The sequence below is a fragment of the Populus trichocarpa genome, chromosome 1 (genome assembly GCF_000002775.5).
Source record: "Populus trichocarpa isolate Nisqually-1 chromosome 1, P.trichocarpa_v4.1, whole genome shotgun sequence".
Lineage (NCBI taxonomy): Eukaryota > Viridiplantae > Streptophyta > Magnoliopsida > Malpighiales > Salicaceae > Populus > Populus trichocarpa.
This window is the reverse complement of record NC_037285.2, coordinates 26,948,952-26,973,230: the sequence shown is the minus strand read 5'-3', so window position 1 is coordinate 26,973,230 and position 24,279 is coordinate 26,948,952. Positions and strand designations below refer to the sequence as shown.

The window sequence follows — 24,279 nt, the reverse complement described above, 5'->3', positions numbered from 1 at the left end:
TTGTTTGACAGTGTGGTTGCGGGTGCTTTTCAAATAACTTTTTGTGCCAAAATGCATGCCAATGATGTTTTTTTATTTTTTAAAAATTATTTTTAATATTTGCACATCAAAACGATCGAAAACGTACAAACCATATTAAATTTTAGTAAAAAAAAAATTTCAATTTTTTAAAAAACACAGGTTAAAATACGTTCCCAAACGTGCTCAATCAATCACGGGCGGTTTAAAATTTTTGCACAAAACATCTGCTCCACCCAACAGCCGATTCACAGGGATCTTCACCACAGGATGGCTGTCTTTTGTTAAAATACGCTATTGGAAGGTAAGAAAACTCCCCAAGGGCATTTCCGTCACTCAACTCAACCCTCAAATTGAAAGCAGCGTGCACCACCCCAAAAACTCGTCTCACACTTACCGTCCGATTAATCGTCTGGTGGGCCCATGCCAAGGGCTCCCCCTCTCTCTTAAATGCACAAAATTAAGAGAGATTTATCTTTAACATTTTTTTATAAATATAAACACCTTTTTTTCCCAAAATAAATAAAACCCCCCAAAACCCAAATCAATGTTTTATTTTTCTCCTCTCTGTCTCTCTGTGAAAATTGAAAAACACAAGAAACAAATCTTTTATTTTCTCTCTCTAAAAAACCGACGCATTGTGTGCGCGTCTCTCTCTCTCTCACGGACACCAATCGACGATTAATCCCAAAATCGACTCGTCGTCTTCCTTTCAAACGTGACCGTTCTTAACCTTACCCTCGGCGCGTCTAAGCAAAAACCGCCGCCAATACTCAAAAACCCATACCCGTTAACATTTAAACCGAAACATCCAAAACGACACCGTTGCTCTTTTCTTTTTTCAAATTCATTACCCGCCGGCGATTCGGTTCCGGCAATTTTTAAGGTGCGCCGTACATCTCTCTCCTTTTTTTTCTTAAAATTATCGTGACCTGATTAGCTAGATAAATCAGTCGTGTTATTCATTTATTGAAGGTTAGCTTCTTGTTAAATAGCCGGCTTCGATTTTCGGCACGATTTTCGCATTCCGATGTTTACTTTCGTCAATTAAACACTCTCGATTCCGAATTTAGGGTTTCCTGATCATTTAAGGTTTATAAATTGGAGTTTTAAGTGTGCAGTTATTTGATTTGTGGCTTCACTCATGGATCTATAGTTTGCTTTATTTTTATCTTCTGTTTTGTTTGTTAGTGGGCTTAGTGATTATTATGATTGGTTTCGTTTCGGTTTCTGATTATTGTTGATTGAATTGAGCCTGTTTTAATGTTTCTTTCATCTCTACTATCATTTGAACTCTTTTAGGCACTTGTTTCTGCTCCTGTTTAGTCTTTGACGGTTGGTTTCGATTCCGGCGAGGTGGGTTTTGTTCGATTTAAGTTTTTTAGGTTTTGAATACCATCATCTGGCAGTTTCAATTGTGATCAGAGTGTTCTCTAGTCTTAGTTATTAAATGTATTACTGAACGAATGAGGTTTATTGTTAGAGATTCCATTATTCTGTTATCTGCTACCTTAACTATAATCTTCACTTAATAAAGATATTTCTTCTTTTTTCAAATTCGGGTTTTATTTCTTACTTAATAGTAATACAGTGAAGAATATGGGGTTAAAGTTGAACTCTTCTCTTTGAAGACAAAAAATATCTTCTTCTTATAGTGTGGTTTTTACCAAGAACTTTGTGAAGCTTAATTTTAGTTTTTCTTCTTTGTTGTTTATTTTAATTAGTTGGTGGTTTCTAGGCGTTGTGGGGAATTGTAGGAGACAACAGAAGAAGTTACCTCCTGCATTGCATTCATAGCAAGCATTTCTGATAGGGAAAGGCGGTAAATAATTCCATGTGAGATGATGGCATTTTTCAGGAACTATACAAACGAAGCAGTTTCACAGAGTGTCCTAGAAGGAAAGAGGCAAGGTCGGGGTGTAGGTAGAATGTTGGGCAATGAGGATGTAGATATGACTTCTAGTGAAAGAGAATTGGATATGAACACAGATGTGCAATATGAAAGTGAACCGGATGATGTGGTTAGGTTGCAAAGTAATGTAGCTGCCGACCATGATGCTGGTGTGAATAATTCAGAGCTGCAGCCTTCTGGAAGGAAAAATGTGGCTGGAAAATGGGGTTCCAGTTTTTGGAAGGACTGCCAACCCATGGGTAATCCTGGGGCATCCGATTCTGGACAGGATTCCAAATCAGAGGGTAGAAATGCAGTAGGGTCAGACGATAATGTATCAAATGGAAGGGATGATAGATTAGATTCAGAAGATGAAGAGGGGCAAAAAGAAGCGGGTAAGGGGGGGAAAGGCCATTCTGATGTCCCTGCAGATGAGATGTTGTCTGATGAATACTATGAGCAGGATGGGGAGGATCAAAGTGACTCGGTGCATTATAGGGGGTTTAGCCAGTCTGTTGATTTGAGTTCTAGGCTGCAAAAAAAGCCGGTTCCTATCAAGAATAATGTCTCCAGGAGGTCAAGAGGTTTGCACAATAGTGAAGGTTATGATGACAATAATAATGATGGCGATGCTGATTATGAGGAAGAAGAAGTTGGTAATTTCTTTGTTATTGTTGCACTTTCTGATTTGTTTTAATACCATTTCCACTAGAATAAGTGGTGAGAAGCATGAATATCTTGTAGTAATTGGCAATTTCTTTTGCTGTTTGATGTTGGATCTATTTTCTTTTTGCTTGCAGAAGATGATCCTGATGACGCGGACTTTGACCCTGATTATGGCATCGCTAGTGGGCACGCAGGGGACAAGGTTATTACCTTTGCACTTACATATCTGTTATTTGAAGCATGGTTCACTGCCTTTGTATTTTGCACAGCATGTGGATTTATCACAAAGCTTTTTGGCCGATTGTCATGATTTTATAGTGCAATCTACTGCTTTAAGTCCAATGTATCATTCCTTGACTTGTTTTGTCTTTACATTCTTCCATTAGTTTATTGCCTAATTTATATAATATGGCACACTTACATTTTTGTGCATGTTGCTAGACATGACAAGAAAACGCTGTAGATTCAGATTATATTGTTTGCATACCAATATTTTATACCAATGCTTTTTATCATGATAAAGTGCTTTTTACTGAAATCAGGATAAAGACTGGGAGGGTAAAGATTCAGATGAAGATAATAACAGTGATGATTTGGTCATCTCAGATGGTGATGACGATGACGATTCTTATTACACAAAGAAACCTAAGAGTAGGCAACATGGTAAAAGTGGGCGGAATACAAAATCTGCCAAAGAGAACAAGTCATTGCATGCTTCTGGACGACAAAAGAGAGGGAAACCATCGTTTGAAGAAGATGAGTATTCAGCAGAGGATTCTGACAGTGATAGTGATGCTGTTTCAAAGAACATGACCAAGAGAGGTGCACATTTTCGTAAATCTAATGCCCGGTCGGCTATGTCAACAAACATTGGTGGAAGAAACAATGAGGTTCGAACTTCTAGCAGGTCGGTTCGTAAGGTGTCATATGTTGAAAGTGATGAAAGCGAAGAAATTGATGAAGGGAAAAAGAAGAAGGCCCAAAAGGTGCAGTCTACCGTACTATATTTTACCACAAACCTAACTTTCTTTATTGTTTTATCTGCATGAAAAAATGTTATGATCTAGCTGGTTTGGTTAGAAATTATCATCTTACAGATCAGGGCATGTTTGTATGATGTTCTTTTTTAAATTTGCCTTTTATCTTTCTTTTCTTCAAGTTTTTAAAACTGAAGGTGCATGAGTTTTTGCAATGAAAGTGAAAGTAAATTGGTCTTGTGCCCAAAATAATCAGGGTCGTTGGTCTCAACTCCATTTTTTTTTTGCATGCGCATGTTTGTTTGTTTAACTATGTCAGGCCTCTCTTTTTCCCCAGCCTAGCTGGTAAGCCGGGTTTTGCAACGTGTATGATTTATGCTCTCTAGGGGAAATTTACACTGGGATATTCTTGTAGAATCCATGCATTTCTATGTTTAGCCAAATTTTTGATATTTTAATTTTTTTGTCCAAAATCCTATCAATGAGGTCAGATCAGTCCTTGTGGTGTATGGTTGGAGGATTCTAGGTAGGTCTCAATTTTTTTTTTTTTTTGTGGTAGAGGTGAATGATGACTGGAAATCATTTGGAATTCCTAATCTTCTTGTTCTTATTTTATATGTAATTGTACTTAAAGATTATTATATCCTAACATTGTTCTTGTTTCTGCAATTGTGGTTGTACTTTGGATTGGATTATACTAGACTTCACAGGCTTCAGTAGTTTAATGGATCCTCTCATTACTATGTCTGCTCTTAAAGATTATTTTATCTTAACTTTGTTCTTGTTTTTGCAATTGTGGTAGTGCTTTGGATTTTATTATACTAGTCTTCACAGGCTTCAGTGCTTTAATGGATCCTCTCATTACTATGTCTGCTCTTATTACATTTCCTTATTTTTGTCTTCCCCAAAATAGGAAGAAGTTGAAGAAGAAGATGGTGACTCCATTGAAAGGGTACTGTGGCATCAGCCAAGGGGCATGGCTGAAGATGCAGTGAGGAACAATAGATCAACAGCACCTATTCTCTTAAGCCACCTGTTTGATTCTGCTCTTGATTGGAAAGAAATGGAGTTCTTGATAAAGTGGAAAGGCCAGTCACATTTGCACTGCCAATGGAAATCATTCTCTGAATTACAAAATGTATGATTGCTGTATTTCTGTTGCTTATGCATGCAATTTAAGCTCTATTTTTTAGATGCATTTTTGATTGCTATAATTCTGTTCCTTATGCATGCAATTTAAGCTCTAATTTTAGATGCATTTTTTGGTTTTGATTTACTCTGCTTTGATTTTTTTTATCTGCTATTTACGTTGCCTGATTTTCTGCCTGTTTTTTGTGTCACCAGCTGAGTGGTTTTAAGAAGGTACTGAACTACACTAAAAAAGTGATGGAAGATGTGAGGTACAGGAGAAAATTTACACGCGAGGAGGTATAACTTTTCTTTTCATAATAGTATGTGAGAAGAAGAGGGAGAAATGCTGGGATGTGCATGGTTAGATATGATAAAAAAACTCTTGATATGAGTTTACTTTGTTACCTGCTGTGGATGTGAGATATTTGTATAGAAATACACAAACATTGTTTCTACAACAATGAAATAGCTTCATATGTTGTACTAGTATATTATTTACAAGGACCCAGAATGAATAGGTGATATAATTGGAATTTAGTTGTCTTGCAAGTCAGATGTTTATTTTTCCAAGATTGTAGTCCAACTTGGCATGTTGATACTTAGATACTTGTAATTATAGAAATGCACAAATGCTTGTCTTTTCAACATTATATTCCCCGATCCAAATTATCTTTCTGGTTTTACATAGTTTACTTAAATACAAATTAAAGTTGCCTGACAAATTGGTTATTTGGGATAACGTTTGGTTTTCATCTATCAGATCGAGGTGAATGATGTGAGCAAGGAAATGGATTTGGATCTAATCAAGCAAAATAGTCAGGTTTATCTTTTTAGCATTACTTTATTGTGGTCTTTTTTCCTTTTCTTTTTTATAATCTTACACTGTTTTTAAAATCTCTTTCACTCCAATTCTTGTTTATATGTTTTTGTAGGTGGAGAGAATTATTGCTGATCGAATCAATAAAGATAGCTCTGGAAATGTTGTGCCGGAGTATTTAGTCAAGTGGCAAGGACTCTCTTATGCTGAAGCTACTTGGTATTCTAAACTATACTAGTCTTATTATTTTGAGTGGTACTTCTGAAAATCTTATATACCTTTTTTATGCATAATTACATCATAGATGTGGTCTTTTTTGCCTGGGTTATGGGGTTCAACACCATGCTTATGAAATTAGCTTCTTGACTATCCACTGATGAAGTAGTGATGTATGAGTAGGTGTTTGTGATAGTTGCTCTGACATTTAATAGTTAATGATGTGTGGTACAGGGAAAAGGATGTAGACATTTCTTTTGCACAAGATGCTATTGATGAGTACAAGGTTTGGTGCAAACAAATTGTGTTTTTGGTCTTGATTTTTACAAGAAATTTTTGCCCTGGCAATTTACATGCAGAGATTTTTTGTATTCATCATTTCTTTTGCAGGCACGTGAGGCTGCAATTGCTGTACAGGGGAAAATGGTGGATCTACAGCGTAAGAAAGGAAAAGGTCTGTTACTTGGTTTTGCTGCAATTTTTTTGGGCCTTTGTTTCGGTTGAAAAGCTGGATAATTATGACATGGAATATGTGTGGTATTATAATCTAAAATGTTAAAGTTTTCTGTTCAGAAAACTGAGGGTTGTTTTCACTTTGCTGCTTCATGTCACTGTCCTACTAGCAATTTGTACTCAGTTTTTTTTTTCATGGTTGCATCATCTATTTTCTAATTTTTTTTTTGCCTTTTCTAATAGTCAAATATCCTTTTGTTTTCTTTCAATTTCTGATTCCTATTTTTGCTAGGATAGCTCCTTATTCGATTAAAAAACTTGCACATCTTTTCTATTTTTTTCTTTATTGTATCACGAGTGAAACCAGCTGTACTCGTCATTACTCATGTTCCCTGCATGTTATTTTAGTGTGGCACATTGCAAATATAGAAGTTAAATGAGTGAGCATTTTGTTTTCCCTTTTTCTTAGCAAGTTTAAGGAAGCTTGAAGAACAGCCTGAATGGCTGAGAGGAGGAAAGCTTCGTGATTACCAGCTCGAGGGTTTGAATTTTCTAGTTAACAGGTGTGGTTATCATTTGCTTGAAGGGAAAATTGTTGATTAACTTGAAACATAATGTTATTATTAAATTTCCTAATTAGTCTCTTGCGTTCGCAGTTGGAGAAACGATACAAATGTTATTTTAGCTGATGAAATGGGTCTTGGAAAAACAGTCCAGTCAGTTTCCATGCTCGGTTTTTTGCAGGTAAAGCTTTTTGCTTTTCTTTTTTCAGTCAACCTTGTAGTTTTATATCATGTTCATCTGTCATGTTACGGAAATTTCATATTTTTTCCATTTGCAGAATGGGCAGCAGATCTCTGGGCCTTTTCTTGTTGTTGTACCTTTATCCACTTTGTCTAACTGGGCTAAAGAATTTAGAAAGTGGCTTCCCAATATGAATGTTATAGTATATGTTGGTACACGTGCTAGTCGAGAGGTTAGTCATATTTTCTTGTCTTTGAGGTAAATGTATTTAGTTTAATTGGATGTTAATGTTGGCATTCAATCTTTAATTTCTTTCTGCAATATAAATTATATTTTTGGATCTTAAAATCATAAGATTTGTTCAAGTTATTGTTATATCACTATCACTATTATTTGTTATTTATCATGTGACATTCTATCAATTATAAGCCACTTGGAAGGTGCAAAGATTGTACAAACTGCTGGTTTTATCTTATCAGTGCTGGTAAATGAGAACCATAATAGTTCGACCATAGAGTTCCAGAAGTCATAAAAAAAATTAATCTAAAAGTTACTTTAATTTCTTGGTTTCTTGTCAGTGTCATGCCCAGGCACTTTTAGTGTCACTTATCTAGGAATCACTCAAGGATATTGGGATGCTATATCATTTTGATCCAGATCATCTTCCTTTTTGTTTTTTAGAAATATTTCATATTCTCGAGCTCTGTTCTGTGTAATTTCTTTGTTCTAATGGTGTGTTCTTCTTTTATCCAAAAATAAAAAAGAAATTGTTGCTTATCAAGTGGTCCATGTTATTAAAGCTCAAGTTTCCAAAATCTCTCGATACGGGGAAGGTGTGGGATAGCTGAAAGCTCAAAAGCCCTGATTTAGTTGTCATTGTGACAACTGTATATGCGTGCCCCTAGCCTTTTTTTTCTCCCTTGAGAAGCGCTGATGGTTGACCATACTCAGTCAACTGCGGGGTGGGGGGAAGTTTTGATGTCTTTGTTAATAGAAGTGTAATCCATGCTGGAAGCCATGGTCTCATGATCTGGTTCATCACCATGATGCAAACATTGTCTTCCATGACCTAAGAAAATCTTGCACCAGTAGCATTCTCCGGCACCAGTGCATGATGCCTCAATAGTTGATTAGTTTGGGTCTGTGCAACTCTTGTACTGTCATGTGACAGGGCTTTTGGATTTCTCTCCTTTGTTTCCTTCTGAGACTTGGGGTTTGTTATCCACTGGTATGGTCAAAACTCCAACCTGGAGTCTTAATGGCCTCATTCTTTTAACAAACGGGATGGTAGGGATAAAGACCCAGATAGAAAAGGATTTTGGTTTCTACTCCACCAATAATTGTTATGCTCTTTTATCTGATCCCAAGATGTTTTGTGGCTTGGTTCCAGGTTTGTCAGCAGCATGAATTTTACAATGATAAGAAAGTTGGGCGGCCTATAAAATTCGGCACTCTGCTGACCACATATGAAGTTGTTTTGAAGGATAAGGCAGTGCTTTCTAAGATCAAGTGGAATTATTTAATGGTCGATGAAGCTCATAGGTTAAAGAACAGTGAAGCGCAGTTGTACACAACTCTTTTGGTAGTGGCATTTCCCAAATAATTTTGTTCTGCATTTGTATGCATGCTGTGATTGATTCTTTTGGTTGTTATTAGGATAAGTCATTTTTTTCCTCTACAGGAATTTAGCACCAAGAACAAGTTGCTAATTACTGGCACTCCATTACAGAACAGTGTGGAAGAGCTATGGTATTTATTTATTTTCTCAATTCCACTACTATAATTTCTGATAGTCAAACTTAAATTATTGTGTGCCAAATTCATGCCCAGATGTGATAACTATGAAGGCCTGTGAAGTTTAGGAAACTGTTTATAGCATAGATTTTTTTCATATAATCTTTATTTTACCACCTTTTGAGATAAGAGCTGCTCATGCATTCACATGTTCTATTCACTTTTTTTTTGTATTTTCTTTCATTTAACTCTCATTTTGGCACATTATTAAACATGCCCGAACCAAGCACCTTTTGTCTGGGGAGAACTGATGATACTAATCATGATATTTTAATGTTGGTCAGATCTATTTTTGTGCATATTTTGCATTTGGAAATCTTTAGGAGGTGATTGATCTGTTGGTTCTGCTGATAGCTTGCAAACCAGCATTACATGAGAGCCGTCTTCATTGCTTTGTTTTGTTCAATGAAAGTTCATTGTTGATTATTATTTTTTGTGACCTTTTCCTCTGAAGTGTTTCCTCCCTCAGTTGCTGCATATCTCTCTTGTTTGCTTGCACCAATTGATTTTTTGTTTTTTCTCATAATATGCTAGGGCTTTGCTTCATTTCCTTGATCCTGACAAGTTTAGGAGCAAGGATGATTTTATTCAAAATTATAAGAATCTTAGCTCTTTTAATGAAATTGAGGTACAGTACGCTGTCATTTTTGCTCATCACCGTTGGCATACACACACATATTGTTCTTCGCATAAATGATTTTTCTTTTGTTTTTCTATTTAGCTCGCTAATCTTCACATGGAATTGAGGCCTCACATTCTCAGAAGAGTCATCAAGGATGTGGAGAAATCCTTGCCTCCAAAAATAGAGCGCATTCTGAGGGTTGAAATGTCTCCTCTACAGAAACAGTGAGTGATGTTTTCAATTTGTGATAAAAGGACATTCTTCTGGATTGTTGGTTCACAACTTTTGTAATTTGTTGGGTTTGCATATGTTCAGATACTATAAATGGATTTTGGAACGTAACTTCCAGGACCTGAACAAAGGAGTTCGTGGGAATCAGGTTAGTATCTATGATGAAGTTATGGATATTATCCCTTAACTCTAGGCTTGGAAAGTAATTTTTACAGCTATTTGTGACATCACTAGAATTACAAGTCAAAACATTCTTGATGAAGCTCTATCTGTTGGGATTGAAAAGATGGCAGAGGCACTGCTTTCATGGATCAGAACTGACTGAAGATATATGTCCCTTTGTATTGTGTTGAAAACTGACAGTATCAGTTTTATGTTTTCTTATGTTTTCAGGTCTCACTTCTGAATATTGTGGTAGAGTTGAAGAAATGCTGCAATCATCCCTTCCTATTTGAAAGTGCAGATCATGGTTATGGCGGGGACATCAGTACCAATGATAGCAGTAAACTGGAGAGGATTATCTTAAGCAGTGGAAAGCTAGTTATACTTGACAAACTACTTGTCAGATTGCACAAGACAAAACATCGTGTCCTGATTTTTTCCCAGGTTTTTTTCAAAAGCATTTTTGTTGTTATGCCCCTTGGACAGACATTTTCTGACTGTATGTTATTTAGGTATGCTACTAACTATAAATGATATTATGATCTCTTTCATTTTGGGTCAGCCTCTCAGTTAAATGTGGATAAGCTGATTAATTATCCGGAGGGTAAACATTGGTCGCTTCAACATTTTCTTATTTTATTGGTATACAATTTACAATTTTAAAATTTAATGAAACTTATTTTCTTGACAAACAGCATGTTCAATATCAGGCATTTTCTTGATATTCGTGATTTATTGTCTTTAGTTAAATTTGGATAAATTGGTATAGCAGGGAACAAATATTGCATATGGACGTCAGCCTTTGTTTAGTAGATAAATTGTTTGGGCATTTGCCAGGTACCAGGGCTGTCTACTTGGGAACTGCTTATAGTCACCTTCCTTGACACATCTTCTTTTCCACTCTTAAAATTCCATTCTATCTCACAAATCAAGACAAGTACCAAGTTCTAGCCTGAAATGACACGTAGCTGAAGTTTTTACAGTGGGCTGTGATGATAATTTTATGTGTGTTACGATGATTCTTGTGTCAAATTGAGTTTAATCATGTAAATATCCATTATAGAAACATTGTCTTGGATGCATTATTTGAACTAATTTATTTCAACTTAATTGGCACATAGACATGAAGTGACTAATGAATTGTGGTATTAACCAACTGCTGCAGATGGTCAGAATGTTGGATATACTGTCTCAGTACATGTCACTCAGAGGGTTCCAGTTTCAAAGGCTTGATGGTAGCACGAAGGCTGAGTTGCGTCAGCAGGCAATGGACCATTTCAATGCACCTGGCAGTGATGATTTCTGCTTCCTTCTTTCAACTCGGGCTGGTGGGTTAGGCATCAATCTTGCAACTGCTGACACAGTTATAATATTTGATTCAGACTGGAATCCTCAAAATGACCTGCAGGTTTGAGCACAACGAAAACCTTTTTCCTTCATGTCTTCCTGTTGAATTCTTTAGAGGAAACATACGTTGCTTAACTTAATCGTTTGATGATGTATCAGGCAATGAGTAGAGCTCATAGGATTGGGCAGCAAGAAGTTGTTAACATCTATAGATTTGTGACAAGCAAAAGCGTTGAGGAAGATATCCTAGAGAGAGCTAAGAAAAAGATGGTAGTTTTGTGAAGCTGATGTCTATTAGTGCTTTTCATTTCTTTCATCCCAACAGTCGTTATTTGCAGAGACACACAAAAACAATAGTCATTTAAAATTTTGACATTCTGTGATGCTGTCTAAAAATATTTAACTCGGTTAGTTTACTTGTCTTTTGTGCTGCATGTGTTCTTTACAGGTTCTTGACCATTTGGTGATCCAAAAACTGAACGCAGAGGGTAGATTGGAAAAGAAAGAAGCAAAAAAAGGGAGTTATTTCGACAAAGTAAGAACACAATCAAACCATAGTTGTGTCCATGTTTTTTTGGTACTAGCCTATATTTCTAAGCATAAATATGGGTATTGAATTGTAGGTTGAGTTCTTCTTTTTATGATTTTTGTGACATTCTAAAATTCTGCTATTTGCTGCTGCATTATCGTCCCTTAGAACTATTGCACATAAATTTTTTTCCGCCTTTTTTGATTGCAGAATGAGCTCTCAGCAATTTTAAGATTTGGGGCCGAGGAACTTTTTAAAGAGGACAATGATGAAGAAAGTAAGAAAAGACTCTTGAGTATGGATATTGATGAAATTCTTGAACGAGCGGAGAAAGTTGAAGAGAAGGAAGCTGGAGGAGAGGACGGGAATGAATTGTTGGGTGCTTTTAAGGTAAGTAAATAACTTGTTCACTGTTAGAATGCTGCCGCCTGCCTATTTATGTACTTTCTCTATTTTGATTATATCCAGGCTGCTGCCACATTTACTTTGGGGTAGTTTTAAGAGTGTAAAAAGTGGGTAAAATGATAGTTTAAAAATTGTATCATGCACCCCAACATCAAATTGATTTTGAATTAAATTGAACTAAACTAAGTATTGTGCATCACGGGTCCAATACCTGGATGTATGGGAGAGAAATATTGGTTATAAGTTCGATGAAGAGAGAGAGTGCTGAAGAGGACAAATTTCCTCGCTTGAATTGTTGGGTGCTTTTAAGGTAAGAAAAATTTTTGTTGCCCATTCATCCTTTTTGTGAGTGTGGTAACTTCTGCTTTTAGGTGTTTTTTAAAAGTGCATTTGCTTTGAAAAATATCAAATTGATGTTTTTTTAGTGTTTTTTGATGATATGTGCTGATATAAAAAAAAAATATCTGAAAAAAAATCATTTTGATGCTTTTTTAAGTGAAAAACACTTTAAAAAAAACACCCCGCACCACAATACCAAACATGCACCAAAGCAAGCACAACCTCAATTGTGTATGGAGAGATTTTTTTTGGTGGATGTGGGGGTGCTGGTTTGCATTGTCATATTTATTGATGCCCTTACAATTAAGTTTGCTGATTGATTTAATTTTTGGATTTTATTCAGGTTGCAAATTTTTGTAGTGCTGAAGATGATGGGAGTTTCTGGAGTCGTTGGATAAAACCAGATGCTGTAACTGAGGCTGAAGTATGCATCTCTTTTGCTGAATTTGATTTAAGATTTTATAGATTTGACCACTTAACATTTTTTTTTTTAATATGACTATTGAATTTCAGCTCAATTCTTTTGCAATTATCACAGCTTTTATTTGAGTAATATATTTTTTCAGGAAGCTTTAGCTCCTCGGGCTGCAAGAAATATTAAGAGTTACAAGGAGGATAATCAACCTGAGAGAAGTAATGAGAGAAGTAACAAACGGAAAAAGAAAGGTTTGGAAGCATCAGAACCACAGGAGAGAGTGCAGAAGCGTCGCAAAGCAGATTATTCTACCCCCCTAGCTTCAATGATTGAAGGAGCATCTGCTCAAGTACGAGAATGGTCTCATGGGAATCTGCCTAAGAGAGATGCTTTACGTTTTTCTCGTGCGGTATGGCTCTAATTTATCTTTTGAATTTCTGAGATAGTTAAAAGTGGAAACAAATCCTTGTTTTAGACAGTCTAGAGCCTCGTATACCTACATTTTCTGTTATTGGATTTGTCAAGTAATAACCAATGTTTTCAGATTCCTTAACTTAACTAGTTTTTCAATTTAATTTATACTATAATCAGCAAATTCATCCTCTGTAGAAAGTTTCAGCCTTCTTACTTTCTTAATGTTGGGATTAGTTTTTAACCCTCATTTCTTTCTTATGTTGTGAATTTGTTGGTAGAATATTGATTTTCTTTTCTCCCCCCCCCCCCCCCTACTTTCTGTTATTTTTTCGAACTCACTAGACAAATTTAGCCAGTCAGAATCAGTTTTCTTATTTTTCTGACCTGCCATTGTCATCCTAATGGAAAACTTGCTGAAATGCGAGAACTGGGCAAGCTTGGAGTGCTTCTGCCATCTTGGAAGTTTATGAGACAGCTCTTTTTTCTTGCCTTTTTTTTTTCATTTTAATTAACAGTTGTAGCTGCTGGCCTTTCCTTCTTAAAGCTTGGATTCTCTCTCTTTTCTTATTGTTTTGAATTAGGTGATGAAGTTTGGGAACTTGAACCAAATAGACTTGATAGTTGAGGAGGTTGGTGGAACAGTGGCAGCAGCCCCCCCTGAAGAACAGATAGAGCTTTTTGATGCTTTGGTTGAAGGTTGTAGAGAAGCAGTTGAAGTTGGAAATCTGGACCCAAAGGTTGGTTTTCTGACAATGCACACTGTTTGTTGGGGCTGCATCTTGTCTGTGTGTGGTTGAATACCATAATAAGTGTCTCTGATACAACAATTTCAAATGGGATTCACTTTAGGGTCCTTTGTTGGATTTTTTTGGTGCCGCTGTGAAGGCAAATGATCTATTGAGCCGTGTGCAAGTACTTCAGCTGCTAGCAAAGCGAATTAGCCGTTATGAAAATCCCATTGCACAATTTCGAGTTTTGACGGACCTGAAGCCTTCAAACTGGTCTAAGGGATGTGGCTGGAATCAGAGTACGGGTTTCCTGTTTTTTGTATTATTATCTTAGAGGATAATGATAGATTTGTTTCCTTTAGCTGATTGATTATGGTATTTCCTTAGTTGATGATGCGAGGTTGCTTCTGGGAATACACTTTCATGGATTTGGCAATTGGGAGAAGATACGGTTAGATGAAAGGCTTGGCCTTTCGAAGAAGATTGCTCCAGCAGAACTCCAGCATCATGAGACCTTTCTACCACGTGCTCCAAATTTGAAGGAACGTGCTAATGCACTCCTGGAGATGGTAAGCTATGATTCAGAAAGCAGGAAAACCCAAAATTGTAATTCAGGGCTTTCTTTATGCCCTCATCCAGTTTCTTGCAGTCAGCCTTGCAAAGCTATGTTTCCATTATGCTTTTATGCTATGTTCTATTGTGAAACTTGAGGTTACCATTCAAACAATTGCCACAGCAGACACGAGTATATTCATCTAGCTAGCTTCATAGTTCCACGGACAATTGTGCAAGCTCAAGTCTTGAAATTCGCAGCCAACCTAACAATACTTGTATACTATGTTTATTGTTAAACTTCTGGTTACCATTTAAAAATTGCCAGAGCATACATGAGTAAATTAATTGAGCAAGCTACCCAGTTTGACAGACAAAAGTGTGCAGGCTCAAGACTTGAAGTTTCATCATCCGTTGCTTATAATGTGCTTGTCAAAATATGGAAGTAATTCCATAAGTGCTTCCCTGTTTTTTAATTGTTCATTACAGTTCTATCGCGCATCTAATTACAAAGTGCAGTGGATTTTATGTTCTGATACCTTTCTTTTTCAATCAGGAACTTGCAGCTGTTGGTGGAAAGAATGCAAATGCTAAGGGTGGTCGGAAGGCCTCCAAGAAGGAGAGAGAGAATGTTTTGAACTTCTCTGCAGCTCGGGGCAGGGACAAGAAAGTGAAGCCTGGGTCTGTAATGGTGAGTGTACAAACAAACAAGAACAGGCCTCAGAGACCCCATAGAGTTGAACAGTTAGCAAAAGAGGAGGGTGAGATGTCAGACAATGAGGAATTATGTGAGCAGTTCAAGGAAGTAAAATGGATGGAATGGTGTGAAGAAGTCATGTTTGATGAAATTAAAACCCTGAAACGTCTTAACAAGTTGCAGACTACCAGTGCTGACCTTCCAAAGGAAAAGGTACAACATCTTTTGTTCTGACAGTCCATTGTCTAGCAATTTTTATTTTTGTATGCTAGAAGTTTATGTTCAACCTTATCTTGCAGGTGCTTTCAAAAATAAGGAATTATTTACAGCTTATTGGACGGAGAATAGACCAAATTGTCTTCGAATACGAGGCAGAGCTTTATAAACAAGATAGTATGTGTTTCTCCATCCTGCACATATTCAATCACTTTAGGTGCTCTGCCACTTATTTTCTTTTAAATCAATGTCTTCTCAGGAATGACTATGCGATTATGGAAGTACGTTTCAACCTTTTCGAATTTATCCGGTGAGAGACTTCGTCAGATTTATTCGAAACTTAAACAAGAGCAAGAGGAAGATGCAGGGGTTGGACCATCTCATGCCAATGGTGCTGCATATGGTTCTGTTGACAAAGACGGTGATTCCAACAATTTTCCACCCCTTTCTCGTAATTTTGAGAGGCAAAGAGGGTATAAAAATGCATCAGCCTATCCAATGTCAGAACCAATAAACAGAGGTCATGATGCTGGGAAATTTGAAGCGTGGAAACGACGCAGAAGAGCTGAAGCTGATATTCAACCCCAATTTCAGCCCCCCTTACAAAGACCTATTAGTAATGGTACCCGTTTATCTGACCCTAACTCATTGGGGATTCTTGGGGCTGGACCAGCTGATAATAGGCCTTTTATTGAGAGACCTTTTCGAGCACGTCAAACTGGTTTTACTCCAAAACAAAATTTCACTTCAGGTATAAAGTAGGCTTAGTGGAAGGAGAGCAACTGGTTAAAAAGGCTTCAGCCTGCGGGTTTCCCCAAGTCGGTCGGTTACTTCTTGAGTCATTGGCTATACTGTGGAATTCTTTTCAAACATCACGGTAAGAAGGTGCCAATTCCTATTTGGTTTCTTTCTGGCTTAACCGAAATATCCTTTGGATGAGGAATCTGCATAATTGTACAAAAGGCAAGCCGAGGGAATGGCCAAAATCAATTGACATGAGCAAGATGTATGTGGTCGTGCTACAATTTTTTGTTTGTTAGGAAATGAGTCAAGTAATTTGTTTTACGAATATAGTGAAAGAGTTAGGGAAAGAAATATTAAAATCTCATTCAATTTGAAATATACATAAATGAGCGGAACATCTTCACGCCCCTTTAGAGAAGTGTACATTATCATTTTTGCATAATTTTCTCTCCGTTATACCTTTAATAATTTCAGTTTTTCAATATTCTGAACCTTGTGTTAGTCTTGTCTGACACTAATAAAACTTGTAATTGTGTTGATAGTTCTGTTCTGTTTTCTGGCATTTTGTTAGATTTTAGCTTTGCTTCTGATGTGGTATTATTATTGTCTGTTTTTAAACTGATTCAGCTCTACTATACACATGACAGTAGTGTTAGATGATGCCTCTCTTTTTTTCCCTTTCCCTTTCATTTTGCTTTCTGCTATATGACGCTGCAAGTTATTTTTCAGTCTATATGAAGTGCTGGGATGTATACGTGCCCTCACCTTTATAATGCAGAAAAATGAAATTGCCTTGGCCATGGATCAGAGGTGAAAACTGAAAAGCTGCTGTTATCACCCATGAATGTAGGTGGAGTCAAGAGAGACTACCCAAAAGCTGTAGACAAATATGTGAGGTGCTGTTATGACCTCGCTTTCCCTGTTTTCCTTGCGGAGTTCTGTGTTGACCGATGCTATTTGTTATCAACTAGGCTAATTTTAACAGCTGGGAGTGCTTTGCACTAGAATTGTGGAATGTTGATATTCCTCTGTGTGACTGTCTGTGGTAGCTACTACGTCTTGATAATGCAAATAGCTATTTGTCGATTAAGTGGTCTGCTCTTCCATATCGTTGATGCTACTTTTTCCAAGGATTTCAGATGTTGAAAGGTTATGAGTTCTCGTGCTCCTGTATATTAAACCCTAGTCTGGGTCTAAATTTTTCAGAAGCTGTGCTGCATGTCCATCAATTGCTTGTAGAGTTTGTCCAGCGCACATGGTCTTTTGACCCTCTTCTTCTTCCCGCATGCACGCGGGCAAACCTTTTAATTGAAAGTATGGATGCTAGCTTGTTCACAGAGGTCCATTAATCTCCCATCAGAACGAAAATTTTTGGTAATCTAATATCATTAATCATCTAGCCATTAATTGTTTGTACCAGATAATTTGCTTCCTGCGGCTGCTAGGATATTTTTGTTTTCCTGAAGTGTGCAGGGTCATTATTATTATTTTTGTCAATTCAAGTAACTTAATCTCACTTGTATGGTTAGAAATTTGTGAAAGACATGAGGGCAAAATAACACCACCGTATCATATCGTATCATATCGTTCACGAGAGGCCAGATAAGGGAAGTAATCTCCAGAAAAAAGCAGAAAGCCCCACGAAGGCCAACCCGCCAAAAAACTCTAGGCAGAAACAAAAGGGATGAAAAGGAAGTAAAAAGGAACAAGATTGAAAGGTGCTGTGTGGTCATAAACACCACAGGGGAGGTGTGGTTGATGGCCCTTTATCACATTATCTTTCACATTGCTTTTTCAACCTCATACCACCTTCTTCCAAAAACCATGCATATAGTGCCAAAATAAGGTTATCATTCCGAATCTTTGAAAAAAATAGATGAACAATTAGTTTTGCTTGGCAAAATAGATAGGTAAGTATTATTCTTCTAACAGCCCTGATATTTTACAATCTGTTTTGTGTCCACCAATTGAAGAAATAATTTTCCCTTATGCCCTAATCACGATAACACAGCACAAAGCTAGAGTAAATGACAAGAAGATGATGATGATTGGATATGATTTCTAGTATTTCATGTTTGAAAGAGAAGACGAGGACACGCTTGAATGGAAATTAGTCCATCTCGATTTTCTTTTTCCAAAGCTTTTATGATTCAATGGTGACAATATTAAGGCTCTCTAACTTGAAGCTTTGCTTTCTCTATTGAAATTAAGAACGAGAGTATTGAAACTATGACTATAAGTGATATTCTGGTTCTTGTATGAACTTGAAAAGGGTTCTTAAATATAGAACATTGTTGAATTTCATCTAACATTTAATGCTAAGTATTTCACTTGGCCAAATACTTCAAAGGCAGAAGAAAAGGATAGTAAAATAGAGGGATAGCGATGCAAATAAGAGAAAGATAAACCCTAAACTATAAAATATGCAGTGTTCGTGGAGATTCAATGCAGGCCAACATGTCAAGTCATTCTTAGCCGCGGGATTCCAATGGGTTCACTCTTATCTGCCAACTCAGTGAAAAGAGGAGCCCGCATGGGACAATGATTGGCTCTCCCGCCCTCTTATTAAACTGAACTCTTCCTTGGCATCTTACTACAGGCACTAGTCCCCTCCACACTCTGCCAAGGAAAAAGAAAAAAGAAAAGAGGCAAAGACACGTTTCTCTACTAACTTTTGATCAAAAGTCACCACAATCAGGCATGTAATCCCTGAAAGCAGTGCTCTCTCCTGTTATTCCCATCCTTTTGTGCCTATGTTTTTGTGTATATCTGTTGTATATATCATCATATCTTTTATGTTTCTGTTCTTAGCTTAGCAGAGGTATGGTTTTGTTTTGATTGCTCGTGAGTTGCACTAAATTTAGACACTGACGCAAGCCACACAACCACACAAATACACCCACTATGTTACTGCTTTTAATCTTGTTTTGGTTCCTCTACTTCCACTGCAAAAAAGAAAAAAAAAGATTGTTTTCTTTAAGAAGTTGAAAGCTGATTGAGTAAAATATTGGCATGATATGTTTTCATTAATTGTTATAATATGTGATAGCATGAACGTGTTGATAGAAATTATCTGTATTTCTTGATCATTAAGCACGCAGCATGCTTTACATTTCCATGTGCAATCGAACTTCTTAGAAAAAAGAAACGCTTGATTAAGACATGATGTGCTGATGCACTCTCTATTTGAAGAAAAACTCAATTTGTATTGGAAGTAGAAGAACTAGAGGTAGATACAAGATGTAGTTAAGATCATGTTGTGTTTCAAATTTAATGTAGTGTCTATTTTTTAATGATTTTTTTTGTTTTTTTTATATAAGCAACCTATAAGAAGTAGACAATGATATGCCAAGGAGTCATGCGTGTGGTTTAACTTGAAAAATCTACTTAATCGTCTCAAATTTAAATTGTTGGATGGCTGGCTGGAAATTTAGGGAATTAGAATACGGTTATTTTCCTATTATTTGTCTAGATATATTTAATGTCTTGGAGTTAAAATCAGACCATTATGAATGAACTTGCCTATTTTGAAGTCAACAGCACTGCATGAATTGTCCAAATGAAACTGCCTAGAATGAAATTCTAAAATTTTAGCTCGTTGACACAAAAATAGTTTGTTGGTGATTTTCCATAGGGGGGAAGATGGACTACTTTTATGGACCAGGAAGGAATCATCTGTTTGTTCCAGGGCCGGTTAATATTCCTGAATCAGTCCTGAGGGCAATGAACAGGAACAATGAGGATTACCGTTCTCCAGCAGTTCCAGCAATGACTAAAACTCTTCTTGAGGATGTGAAGAAGATTTTCAAGACTACCTCAGGAACTCCATTTATCATCCCAACCACAGGTACTTTCATCACGACCAAGACTTAAAGTTCTAAAATGTTTGTAGTTAATCTGCTGCACAAATCTAGCAAAATGCTTCAGAATCCCTGGATACTACTATGTCTTAATTTTACCTGGTTACAGTAAAATTTGTTTTTGGAAGTATTTGCTAACTTATGCCATCTTATTGAAGGAACAAAATAACTGGCGATTATTTCTATGTTATTTAGCTAATCGTAGTTTGTGTTAGTTGACATTGCTATTTTGGTTCAGGCACTGGTGCATGGGAGAGTGCACTTACCAACACATTGTCTCCTGGAGATCGAACTGTATCTTTCATGATAGGCCAATTCAGTTTGCTCTGGATTGATCAGCAAAAACGCCTTGGTTTCAATGTTGATGTTGTAGAGAGCGACTGGGGTCAAGGTGCCAACCTTGACATCCTGGCCTCAAAACTTGCGGAAGATACTGCGCATACCATTAAGGCTGTTTGCATTGTTCACAATGAGACAGCAACTGGAGTTACCAACAACTTGGCTAAAGTTAGAAAAATACTTGGTAAGTGTGTATGATTAACGCCTATCAGTGGCAAACCTTAGCTGCAATAATAAAGTGCCTCCTCGTATGAATCCCTATGTATGTTAATATCCTTGATTGTTATATTGCTTGCTTAGATTTTTCTCAGGAGAAATCAAGGATCTTTTCCAACATAGACTAGCTAGAATATGCGTTGATATCAATATATAATCCTATAACTGTCGTTGGCATATTGTGTTTTTCTAAGTTCTGGATCATGAAAGCTACACCTGCATCAGATTCAGTTGCAAGGGGACCGACTGAGGCACCTATATATATAGAGAAAAATCCCCAACTACTCGAGAGTTTTGGGTTGATACTCGAAAGTGCTGTCCCACTTGTATTCTGATCTTCAAGCATGATGTAGGTTCCCCCGAAGCAAAATAGCACTTCTTACGGTGGGTATATTCTAATGCGTATTACGTTTGCTCCAGTGATGTTGCGCTTCTTCTACCTATCCCCTAATAAATGCATTAATAGAATTAGATAATGCATTGTACTTGGATGATAAGTTCGACTACATATAGATCAAAACTGAATTGTGATCCTTGCTTAATATTGTCCATCTAGCTAGGGATGAGAAGCTTTTCATAGCACTTATAAATCAATAGAGTTCAAAATGCTCGAGTGAGGCATACTCCAGCGTGCTTTGTGCTGGAATTTTATGGGGTAGAGCTTATGAAGTGCCAAGATACATGGAAAATATCGTGTTCCTCACCCATATATTGAAAACGATCAATTCTAAACTTACTACTTATTTTGATTGTTATGCTTTATTTGACAAACAACATAAAGTTGTGTGTCAGCATTCAGCTTAATTTTTCCCGATTCTGTGGCTTTGGGACATGATAATTCAGTTCTTTCATCGTTTAATTTTAATCTCCATCACTTAAAATCGATCACATGTTTTTTTATGATTCAGATGACTACAGGCATCCAGCTCTCTTCCTTGTTGATGGAGTGTCCTCCATTTGTGCTCTTGATTTCCGTATGGATGAATGGGGAGTAGATGTGGCTTTAACCGGCTCTCAAAAGGCTCTCTCTCTTCCTACCGGGATGGGTATCGTGTGTGCAAGCCCCAAAGCTCTTGAGGCATCTAAAACTGCCAAGTCGTTTAGAGTATTCTTTGACTGGAAGGACTATTTGAAGTTCTACAAGCTTGGAACATTTTGGCCATATACACCTTCCATCCAATTGTTGTATGGACTAAGAGAAGCACTGGACCTCCTTTTCGCGGAAGGACTCGACAATGTGATTGCAAGGCATGCTCGTCTAGGAAAAGCAACAAGGTTACTCCTTTTCTTTTCCTTTTTAATGTTTTCCTTTCAATTAAGTTATCTAAATTATTGTTTCGTCGGACAGATGCTAAGTCATGACTCTTTGAATCTTAAAATGTAGGCTTGCTGTGGAGGCATGGGGTTTGAAGAACTGTACTCAAAAGGAGGAATGGTTCAGTGACACAGTGACTGCAGTTCTTGTTCCCCCATACATTGATAGTGCAGAAATTGTTAGGAGGGGATGGAAAAGATACAACTTAAGCTTAGGTTTGGGTCTCAACAAAGTAGCTGGCAAGGTTTTCAGAATAGGGCATCTTGGCAACCTGAACGAGGTAACCTTCATTTTTCCATATCCATTGACATGTGCATTTAGTGATTCATTAAACATCATCCAGACAACCATTTTATGAATAAATCCAAGAAGGATATTTGAGTACATGAAGACACTGCCGGCAGTAGCAACAAATAATGCACAAAAAATAAATAATAAAACAAAAACTGTCCTTCAAATTGTATTAGAGAATCATGAAACAATTTGCCTGTCATGAATGGATTCATCAGTCATGCATCAAGGGAAAAAAGAATATGATCAACAGTAAGAGGTCAATGTATCTTGTTGCCAGTGGGAGCTTCAATTTGTTTCCTATCAGCCTTTTGAACTGGTAATTGTGGGCAGGGAGACTGCTTTGGAATGTTTAAAGACTCAGATTCTTAAGAGTCATAATAGCATCTGAATGGTCTCATGGGGTTCAGAGCTAAACTAAAGATATAAAAATCCTATTACTGTTTAAACTTCAATGCTTGTCTGAATATCTTTTAAGTTCTGATAACAATATACTCGATTAAGTAGCTGTAGTTCAATAAAAAATGCAACCTTTTGCTTTTATAACTGTGACGTAGTAGCGCATAAACTGAATCTTAATTATCAGTCATGATAAATTGTTAGTGTCAAGACAGTCATAACTCTGCCAAATGGATCCTGATTCCTGAATTAGGCCCTTATTCTCTTCTTATGCAACATGATCTGTCAAGCATTTTAATTAATATTTCCTTGCCTTAGCATTTCCTTTTAAAGATAATGACTTGGAAAATATAACCCACCAAAAAGTCATTTTTATGGTTGCTCTGCTTCATTCCTTCTCTGCATTTAATTTCTTTTCTCAGTTGCAATTGTTGGGCTGCCTTGCCGGAGTGGAGATGATACTCAAGGATGTTGGTTACCCTGTAAAGTTGGGAAGTGGAGTAGCAGCTGCTTGTGCTTATCTGCAGAACAGTACCCCTCTGATCGCTTCCAGGATTTGATTCACATGCCATCAATGTAATTATTCTTTTTCTGCTATTCGCTTCCAGAAACTCTAAAATATGAATGTTTTCCTTCCCGTGCTTGTACTAATTGAGACTCCCAAGGTCTCGTTATGTAAATCTGTGCTTCTTACAGTATCATGTATCTGAAACATCAAATCAAAGTCTATTTTTCAGAGAATATTTGAACATTTAATGTATTATCTAGCAATTCATCAACAAGACAGGTACTTCTGATGCAGATAATAATTATACAAGTACTCATTGGAACTAAATGGTTCTATATATTTTGGTTATAAGAGCAATCACTGTATGTCAAATCATACCGATGAGACCTAGGACTTGGTGGTAGCAATAGTTGGAGTTCATGGATGCTGAGGAAACTATATGGAGAGATACTTGTTTCACATGGCTGTAGTTTCTTGATTGACTTGTGCCTTTTAATTTTCCAAGTTAGTGTCGTGTTGTATTCTTCTTGGCTTGTGCCTCTCAATCTGTTTTTCTTTACAAAACATAGCTTCAAATCCTAATGCTTATTGCTAGATGAGAGTAAGAGGGTCATTTAATTTGATGTTTCTGAAATGCCTCTCACGTTTCTTAGAATCTCTGTAGCTCATCATTCTGTGGATCTTACATAAACGATTTTAGCTTAGGTTTCCCCAGGAATCAGTGATAAGAGATTTACTAATTTCGTGGCTTCTTGGAAGGACAGCAGGAATAAAAGACTTTTTTTTTTTTTAATTTACCGGTGGAGTATGTCATCTGCAGCAGAAAAGGATATGGAAGTTTTTTCGTATTTTTTTTGCATTTTATAATGTTTTTAAAAAAAATTAAAATTTTTTTAACTATTTTTTACTTCAAATTAATATTTTTTTATGTTTGTAAATTATTTTGATGCGCTGATGTCAAAAATAATTTTTAAAAAATAAAAAAAATATTATTTTGATATATTTTTGAGTGAAAACACTTTAAAAAACAATCATAACCACACTTCTAAATACGCCCACCAGAAAACAGTAGTTAATTATCTCTCGTGATTAAAACCACATTTGTTAAATCAGTTTAATCTGTTAACTCGATAAAGTTATGATATGATCTGATAAAGTTTTAATTTGAATTGGTTTTGTTTAATTAAAAAGGGTCAAATAAAAAAAATTATTATTTTTTAAAAAATTAAGATTATTTTGAATA

At 36.6% G+C, this 24,279-nt stretch overlaps 2 protein-coding genes across 12 annotated transcripts; both read left to right on the top strand.

Annotated features, from left to right (window-relative positions):
* The first annotated feature begins 565 nt into the window (after positions 1 to 565).
* On the top strand, positions 566 to 17,198 carry LOC7461648 (protein CHROMATIN REMODELING 5). 10 transcript variants are annotated; one of them, XR_002983642.2, is made up of 32 exons: positions 566 to 904; positions 1,743 to 2,565; positions 2,710 to 2,777; positions 3,118 to 3,561; positions 4,466 to 4,690; positions 4,897 to 4,980; positions 5,444 to 5,503; positions 5,616 to 5,719; positions 5,951 to 6,002; positions 6,107 to 6,170; positions 6,639 to 6,732; positions 6,826 to 6,913; positions 7,011 to 7,145; positions 8,304 to 8,495; positions 8,595 to 8,662; positions 9,242 to 9,335; positions 9,429 to 9,553; positions 9,645 to 9,708; positions 9,954 to 10,166; positions 10,888 to 11,130; positions 11,229 to 11,339; positions 11,518 to 11,604; positions 11,809 to 11,988; positions 12,686 to 12,766; positions 12,909 to 13,166; positions 13,753 to 13,908; positions 14,021 to 14,198; positions 14,287 to 14,468; positions 15,008 to 15,361; positions 15,448 to 15,541; positions 15,624 to 16,241; positions 16,959 to 17,198. XR_002983642.2 is itself a non-coding variant. In XM_052454664.1 (32 exons), the coding sequence occupies exons 3-32, from the start codon at positions 1,947 to 1,949 to the stop codon at positions 16,124 to 16,126; spliced, it is 5,220 nt and encodes a 1,739-aa protein (XP_052310624.1). In that variant the 5' UTR covers positions 566 to 904; positions 1,321 to 1,374; positions 1,877 to 1,946; the 3' UTR covers positions 16,127 to 16,645. The 10 variants fall into 10 exon arrangements, 7 of the variants coding, with proteins under 7 accessions (XP_052310624.1, XP_052310609.1, XP_052310608.1 ...); XR_002983643.2 differs by having other exon boundaries at positions 16,887 to 17,198; XR_002983639.2 differs by having other exon boundaries at positions 16,838 to 17,198.
* A 1,439-nt stretch (positions 17,199 to 18,637) lies between these two features.
* Positions 18,638 to 23,269, top strand: LOC7467988 (serine--glyoxylate aminotransferase). 2 transcript variants are annotated; one of them, XM_002298270.4, is made up of 6 exons: positions 18,638 to 18,806; positions 19,743 to 19,955; positions 20,207 to 20,491; positions 21,432 to 21,798; positions 21,908 to 22,118; positions 22,951 to 23,269. In XM_002298270.4, the coding sequence occupies exons 2-6, from the start codon at positions 19,751 to 19,753 to the stop codon at positions 23,086 to 23,088; spliced, it is 1,206 nt and encodes a 401-aa protein (XP_002298306.1). In that variant the 5' UTR covers positions 18,638 to 18,806; positions 19,743 to 19,750; the 3' UTR covers positions 23,089 to 23,269. The 2 variants fall into 2 exon arrangements, with proteins under 2 accessions (XP_002298306.1, XP_006369570.1); XM_006369508.3 differs by lacking the exon at positions 18,638 to 18,806 and having other exon boundaries at positions 19,723 to 19,955.
* Positions 23,270 to 24,279: the final 1,010 nt, after the last annotated feature.